The sequence below is a fragment of the Nicotiana attenuata genome, chromosome 1, assembly GCF_001879085.1.
Source record: "Nicotiana attenuata strain UT chromosome 1, NIATTr2, whole genome shotgun sequence".
In the NCBI taxonomy this organism is placed as follows: Eukaryota; Viridiplantae; Streptophyta; class Magnoliopsida; order Solanales; family Solanaceae; genus Nicotiana; species Nicotiana attenuata.
The window spans coordinates 35,954,935-35,963,583 of NC_031989.1; the positions used below are offsets into that span (position 1 = coordinate 35,954,935).

Consider the following 8,649-nt stretch of genomic DNA (forward strand, 5'->3'; position numbering starts at 1 on the left):
ACTTTCTTGCCATTGTTGATGATTTTCTAGGACTACAAGGGCTTGTCTCATGGGTTTTAAAAGTAATGATTTTCCTTAAAGTTCAAGCTTAAATTGCCATGATTTCAAACCAAAGTGTGTCCCCTTTTCAAAAAGTCTTAAATGGGTCGGATTGGATGGGTTATGTGGCCTTCCGCTCACTCGACTTCTAGGATAATTGACCATATCATTGTCATGTGAGGGGAGTTTTGCTACCCTTGGTATTCCACCTCCTTGGGTGGATAGGAGTGTCATATGTCTTTCTCCCCGGAGCATCATGTTAACCATTAGAACGCCTCTAACCAATACATGAATTCGTCCCAACATTTAGATGTCCTGGCTATGTGGTTTTACTCATGAAAGGTTGAGATTAGATGCCTTCAGATTTTTGCACATATCATGAGCATATTGATTTGGAAGACAAGTTGTCGTATCTTTAGTTCTCTCATATAGGGTCAATTGTCAGGGAGGGTTAAGATGTTTGAATTATGATAATCTCATAAGTGTTTAACTTCATTTTCATCCTCATGGGCTTATGGCATAGATTCCTTGTGTCAGCTAACGTCAGGAGTGTAATTCAACTTCATGTATTTTGAATCCCATATCGTATTCAAGGTTCCAGAGTATTCTCAATTTTGATAAATTGATTTTCCCTACACTCTAGGAGACGACTGGGGTCATGTACTTGAATATTCCTCCTTAATGATTCCTATTGCCAATGTACTACTTACCCCTATGCCTCATGTGTCTAATAATTGATGTCGTCAGAGTGATTAACCATGTCGGCATTGTTAGTTGTAATTTTCATGTCCCTTATCATATAACCTCAGAAAGTACTCTGCTCAGCGCATTAATGAATTCCTAGATAACTCCAACCCAATCTTGAACTCTGTGTTCCTCATTGCATTAAATTTATTAGGTATTGAAGGTCCAAACATGTCAAATGGGGATCATTCCCGTGTGATCACATATATTCGATAGGTAGTTTTATGGCCAGTTTATGATAGTACATATCAGAGTAATCGTCGAAGGCCATCAAAGGTTTAGCATGGGTGTTCGAGTAGAGATTTAGAATTCAGGAGGGTGAACCGATTATTCTCAAAATTTTTCCCTGTAGATGTTATGTGAATTGATAATGAAGGGTACGTATGCGCATTTCCCATTAGGTCGCACTAGGAGTATGATGTTTTGAATCGTTGTTCTCCATGTATTTTGTGTATTCACATGTCTATGTCTAAGAAGGTAGGTGGAGATCATTTGTGTATCATCCTGGTGTAAATTATTGAAGGTGAATGTTGATGGATAGTTAGCTTATGCGAGGTGTCTAGCTGTCATCCTTGTTAGATAAGTTTAAGGGTTGGGATTGCTTCCGTGAAGTGTTATGGCAAAGCTTACGAGTCGAGGAGGCCACCTTGAAGGCCGAAAGTGTCATGGAAGGAAAATATTTTCGCTTGATTGTATATCAATAAGCTTTGACTTGAAAGGTAGCTTATAGGTGATATGATCTAAAATGTGCAGTCCATGTTCAGGTGTCGTTATGATAATATAGTGCTTGTAATGCTGAGGTTCATGTTATTGATATATACATTGTGGTGCTTTGTCGACTTGTGGATGTGTTTTTAGGATGGTTTTGGTGGTTCTCTGGCAGGTGGATAGGCCTAGTTACAAAGGATACTCTGCCGAAATTTCTGAAAAATTTAGGGACTTGAGGTAGGTGAGAAAAGAGATTTATTATATTAAGCGTTTAAGTCGGACTCTACTCCTCATTCGAGGACGAATGTTCCTAAGGGGGGGAGAATGTAAGGCCCCGGAAAATTTCGCTAAGTAATCTAGGATTTCCTTATGCCACGTAGGCCAATTATAATATTTTGTATGCTATTAACATGGTGGGGATCAATTGGATTTGTTAAATAGGTGTATAAGCCTTATAATGTGTAATGCGTAGTCTAATGGGAGGCCTAAGTCCAAGTCAAATTGGAAAATTTCATAATAGGCAAAAATTCCAAATGAGTTCGCACAAGTCCCCACTTTGGACGACCACATCTATATGTATATATGGTTTTATGTGATGAGCACCCTATCAAGTGAAAGGTCTTCGAGTCTAGTTTCCAACGCTTCAAACCATTCGTCATTTGGACATTCCTACACAACGTTATGATCAAATTACCAAAGGCTGGAAAAATGCGATCCTGTGTCAGATATGCGATCGCAAAACCATTATGCGGTCCGCATAACCGATATGCGATCGCAAATCTGGTCGCAAATTGGACCAGTGTAGCCCAGTTTTGGGCATCGAGTTTTGCGACGCATTTGCGGCCAGCATACCCATTCTGCGGTCCATTATGCGACCGCAGACCCGAATTCGGAGGGTTAATCTTCCTATTTTCATGACCCGACCCCATTTTAATATATAGGCTTTCGGGTTCATTTTGGGGTGATTTCATGAGCATTCTAAAGAGAGGTGAGAGTATTTTAGAGAGAGAGGGAGGAACGCAACATTCAAATCATCCAATCTTGCATCAATCTTCAAGAATCAAAGAACCCAATCACAAGTTCTTCATCTAAGAGGTAAGGTTCTATACATTAGACCGTACTTTCGAGTTTTGGGTATAAGATGGGATTGTTGAGGTATGATTCTTGGGTGTAATATCATTATGTATACATGCATGTACAAATTAGGTTTGTGGAAAGATTGTTGAACATAAATAAGTAAAGATTGGATTGGGAAATGAAGGAAACCTTGAAAAAGAGATTTGAAATTAAGATGCTCAACTAGTATTTGATAAAATGCTCAAATGAGATGAAACCATGAATAGCTTCCTAATTTGTGATTCAATTTTGTTATGTCTCAAGTAGATTGGGATTGCTAGAATTTCCGGAACGTCGTAGTAACTTAAGGAAAGATTAAACTAGGTATGTATGGCTAAAATCCTGTCTTTTTAGAAATTAAGCTCCGTTGGTGCTTGTGTAAATGCGGTAAGATTAAAGTTTGGGTTCTTGTATTGATTGTTATTCCACATGAATTGATGTTGCAACCTTATATGCGTGAAAGATACGTCTCAATATGATCAATATGCTATTTTTGGTAACTTGAAAAGGTGCAAGGAATGTGAATCATGTATTGAAATGCTTAGACAATAAATTGAGATTGAAGAATGTGAAGTATATGCTAAATTGCCTAGATTTCAAGTCAAGTTTAAATTGTGATTATTGTGCCGAATCATGAGAATTCCTCTCTATGCTTATAACTTGAATTTCTCTTGTGTATGCCCATTATCTTAAATTGTAAGTTTGTTGTTGAAAGTGAATGTATTGTGGAATATGAGTTGTGAAATATGGCCTAGTGCCAAGTATGATGTGATAATTGTGGCCCTAAGTGCCTATGAATTGATATATGTGAAGTAAAAATTGAAATGAAATTGTGATTGAGGTAACGTCTTGTAAGACGGCTTAGCCGATCGGGTCATGATCGGACGCCATGTTATACACCCGTGGTGGTAATGTATTGATAATTGAAAGTGGAAAGTGAGAGTGAAATGATGGTAACGTCTCGGGGAGACGGCTTAGCCGATCGGGCTGTGATCGGACTCCGCTCAAGAAAGCGGTGGTAATGTGGATAATGATGCAACAATATGGAATGCCCCAAACTAAAGTTATGGAAATTGTGTGAAAGTTATGTGATCCCTTATTTGTATTTGATGATGTAGTGATTGTTTAAAGCTTTGGTTGAATACTTATGATTTCTTTGTTCTTGTATGATAGTTCTTTCTATTGAGATGGTGTTTAGTTATACATACTAGTGCTATTCGATGGCACTAACATCCCTTTTGCCGGGGGCGCTACGTCTTTAAATGGATGTAGGTGTTTCTATTGCAGGCAGTGTTGGTCGCAGCTAGTTCTGCATCATCTTTTCAGCTGACTTGGTGAGCCCCACTTCATTTCGGGGTCCTATTTCATCTCTTTATCATGTACTTTGTATTTGAGGTATAGCCGGAGCCTTGTTACCGGTATTTTCATATTACATTACACTTCAGTTATGTTTAGAGGCTCCGTAGACAGGTTGTGGATAGTGTCAGGTATTGGGGTAAAATAGAAATAATGATGTTTGGAAAAGATGTATAAAACTAGTATATCTTCAAAATTATGAACGAAGTTGCTAATGGAAGTGAAATGGAAATCGTTAAAGACTTGTTTATAGAATTTGATTAATGATGTATATTTCCTCTTTATTCAAAGATTGGGTAGTGTGTATGAAACCTGTCAGGCTTGCTCAGTCGGATTTACTCGGTTGAGCGCCGGTCGTGCTCCTCGGATTTTGGGGCGTGACAGTGATGACCCGATAGGTCATCTTATGATTTAAAATAAAATTCTGTGTTACGAGGGCTTTAAAACCTCATATTATCCCTCCTCGATTTGTGTGCACAGTTCGGGCGTGATTCCGGAAATCTTTTGTGTTGAAAGTTGATAAAAAAGGAATTTTCTATTAAAAATATCATTTGAGTTGACTTCGGTCTATATTTTTGTTAAATGGACCCGGATTCGTATAAAAATATGGGACCTGGGCGTATGCCCGAAATCAGATCCGGAGGTCCTTAGCCCGAGTTATGAATTGTTAAAAATTGAAATCTAAAAAATTATTGGTTTTTAAGAAAAGTACTGATGTTTGATCTTGTTGGTATCGGGTCCGTATTTTTGTTCCGGAGCACGGTACAGGTTCAATATAATATTTCGGATATTTCTGCAAATTTGATGTAAAAACGGAATTGGTTTGAGGTGATTTGGACGTCCGGTTGAGAAAATGGAAATTTCAAAAGAGTTCTTGAGAATTTCATTTGATTTGGTGCTAAATTCGTAGTTCTATGTGTTACTTTAGCGTTTTGATCGCGCGAGCAAGTTCGTATGATGTTTTTAGACTTGTGTGCATGTTTGATTTGGAGCCCCGAGGGGTCGGGTGAATTTCAGATAGGCAACAGAGTGAAATTGGACTTATGCATTGCTGATATCTTCAATTTCTGGGAATTGGCCTCTGATCTCGCATTTGCGAGATCAGAGTTCGCATTTGCAAGCATGACAGCTTCGTATTTGCGAAGTTGGTCTAGGGAACAGGTTCTTCGCATAGGGGGTCACAATTACGATGCCAGTTCCGCATTTGCGAACAATATGATTGCAATTGCGACAGAAGCAGAAATGTGACAGGTTCGCGTTTTCGATACCTTTCTCGCATTCGTGAGCTTTGCGAAGCTCAGGTCGCAAATGAGACATCTGCAATTGTGTAAAAGTAAAGTTAGACGATATTTTTGATTCATTCTTCAAATTTTAAAGACCTAAACCACAAGAGGCGATTTTCCAAAGACTTTTTCTTCCCCAAATCATAGGTAAGTGATTCTAAACAAGTTTCTTTCAATCCTTCACTTCATTTTACAAGATTTCAACCTAGAATTGAGGGTTTTCATGGTGGAATTGGGGAATTTTGGGTAGAAACTAGGGATTTGATAAATTGGAGATTTAGACCTCAAATTGAGGTCGGATTCCAAAACCAATTACATATCCGAGCTCGGGGGTGAATGGGTAATCAAGTTTTGGTCCGAATTTCGTGTTTGGACCAAGCGAGCCCGAGTGTTGACTTATTCAATAATGGCCTAAATTGAATTTTTATCGATTGTGGGTGATTCCTAAGGTTTATTTTAAAATATTTTGGTTGGTGATTTGCTAGATATTGTTGGTTCGGAGACGTGTTTGAAGGACAAAGTTGTGATTGAGCTTTGGGTGGCCTTTGGAGCGAGGTAAGTGTTGTGTCTAACCTTGACTTCAGGAAATTAGGAACCTTCGGACTTTGTGTTATGTGAATTTAATGGGAGCGGAGTATATGCAAGGTGACAAGTGCTTATACGCCACCGAAATATCTGTTTTTCCCTTATTTACTGCTTTACCTTAACTGTTTCCTTCCCTGTCATAATTGCTATATGCTCTAGATGTTTTCCATGCTTAACTATTACGTGTTAATCAATATCTTCTTCTTTTAACCATGTTAGCTCACTTCATAGTTCCCCCAATCCCCGCAATTTCCTTAATTTGACTTGTTTGTACCTTTTAACTGTAAATTGCTTGTTCGATCTCGCTGTGTAGTATTATTTAGGTAGATTCTATATTAAACAAGGTTCCTTTTCTTGGTTCAGTTTGGTATTTAGTTATCGTAAATGCCTTATGATTTAGCATGTTGATTTGATTGTGTACATTGAGTGTTTGGTACTATATGGTGGGATCGGGTTGCACGCCGCAACATGTGTAATAAGAGAGGATTGATATGGTGGAATAAGGGTGAATATGTATATATGGTGGGATCGGATTACACGCTCGCAACAAGTGAAATAAGGGTGGATTTGATATGGTAAAATAACGGTGAATTACGATATTGATATTGATATATGGTGGGATCGGATTGCATGCCGCAACATACATACATACATACATACATATATATATATATATATATATATATATATATATATATATATATATATATATATATATGGAGGACTATGTGATATCTGGTGGGACCGGGTTGCGCGCCGTAACAACCTATATGTTTCATTTTCTTGAGTTGCGTCGTTTTCCGGTACTTTTATTTGAGCAGGTAGAGATTGGTAATTTTGGACGACACTGGTTTGCCATTATTACAGACTGCATACAGGCTTCAACGTAAGTGACCCGCCTTAGCCTCGTCACTACTTCGTCGAGGTTAGGCTCGGCACTTACCAGTACATGGGGTCGGTTGTACTAAACTGCATTCTGCACATTGTGCAGATTTTGGAGACGGTCCCAGCGGCGGTTATTAGCGAGCTCGGATCAGAAATTAGCGGAGACTTGAGGTACGGCTGTTCAGCGCCCCCTGCTCCTAGAGTCCCCTTCCTCTGTCTATTTAGCTGTGTACTTTCATTCGAACAGCTTATTACTCATTTCAGCCCCTTATGTGTATTACTCTAGTAGTTCGTGCACTCGTGACACCAGGATTCAGGGAAATTGTAATAGATATTTGGCCAGTTCCACTTCCACATTGTTACTTTAAATTTATTTAGTTATCTCTGTCCTTCTTTAATATCTGATTTAAGCTGTTGAAAGGAGTAGATTAATTGTTCTAACGTTGGCTTGCCTAGCAAGTGAAATGTTAGGCGTCATCACGGTCTCGATGGTGGAATTCCGGATCGTGACATATATCCCGTAGAATTAGTTGAGGCGTGCATAAGTTGGGACGAACATCACGGTTATAAAAAAAAAAAGATGTACTAATTTGATATAGAGATCAAGTGCGAGTAATTGTTTTCCGTGATATCCCAATATTTCAATGTCTTCAACTTAGTATTAATGCAATTACCAATACATAGCAGGCATCACTTTCAAGCATTATTGCGTTGGAGACATATCCTTACTCCTCATATAATTCCGCTTTTGAAAACAACCCAAATTTATTAGACTTTGACTGGTGACTAGAAAGGTACAACTTAACACATTCATGCACTACTTACTCACGAAACCATAATACTAATGTTAACACCCACGGCCGGCCCCCCTGATCAGTTCGTAATTCCTAAACCTATATATATATATATATATACATATATATATATATATATATATGTATATATATATATATATATATATATATATGTATATATATATATATATATACTTACTGTATACATCATCTTCTTATTCTCATTGCCACTACTCCAAGTGCATGTACACCACAATCACAAAAAGTACTTTAATATATTCCCCTTTTGTTAAAAAAAGAAAAGAAAAAGATGCAGGGAATATCATTAGAGTTTGATCAGCAAAATTTTCTTGACCCCATGCAACATGATCTCTTCAATGATCCTGACTTTTCCCAAATCTTTTCAGAACTAAACTCATTCAATAACACCATCCAAACACCTAGAAACCCAAGTTCAGAGAACACCATATTTGCACAAAACATGGTTCAACACAATCAAGAAAAATATGCAGATGATCATATCGTCCCATTGCAAGAGACTTCGTCAGAAAATAATAAGGAGCTATCTTCAGATCAGGTGCCTTTGGAAAAGAAAAAATACAAAGGAGTGAGGAGGAAGCCATGGGGAAAATATGCTGCAGAAATAAGGGATCCTGAAAGAAAAGGCGCTAGACTTTGGCTTGGGACATATGAAACTCCTGAGGATGCAGCATTGGCTTATGACAGAACTGCATTTAAACTGCGTGGTTCAAGAGCTGTACTCAATTTCCCTCACTTGATTGAATCTAATGTTACTGAAATTAACATAGTGAGGCCAAGGAGACGTTCACGTTCACCGGATATTGAGCTTTCATCTGATCAGAATGATGGTCCGATTTCAAAGAGGAGAAATGTTGACCTAATTAACAGCNATTAACAGTCTTAGACTACGACGACCAACGTTGGATACGACCTAAAGTATCGTAGAAGAGATTGTTTAGCGTCTAGTGTTTTGACCTGAAGAAAAATCTTATACTTACACTACAACATTATGCATCTACAACTACGAATTCTTTGCTACAAATAAAAAAATCGTGGCTAGTACCTAGCAATAGCCATAAAACTTGAAATTTCGTGGATGTTCACAATTTGGTGAAATT

The 8,649-nt window shown here is 38.1% G+C and overlaps 1 protein-coding gene across 1 annotated transcript; it reads left to right on the plus strand.

The window, feature by feature from the left end:
* LOC109234988 (ethylene-responsive transcription factor ERF098-like) lies at positions 7,743-8,426 on the plus strand. Its single transcript, XM_019401017.1, has one exon. It carries the CDS (start codon positions 7,821-7,823, stop codon positions 8,424-8,426), a length of 606 nt encoding a protein of 201 aa, XP_019256562.1. The 5' UTR covers positions 7,743-7,820.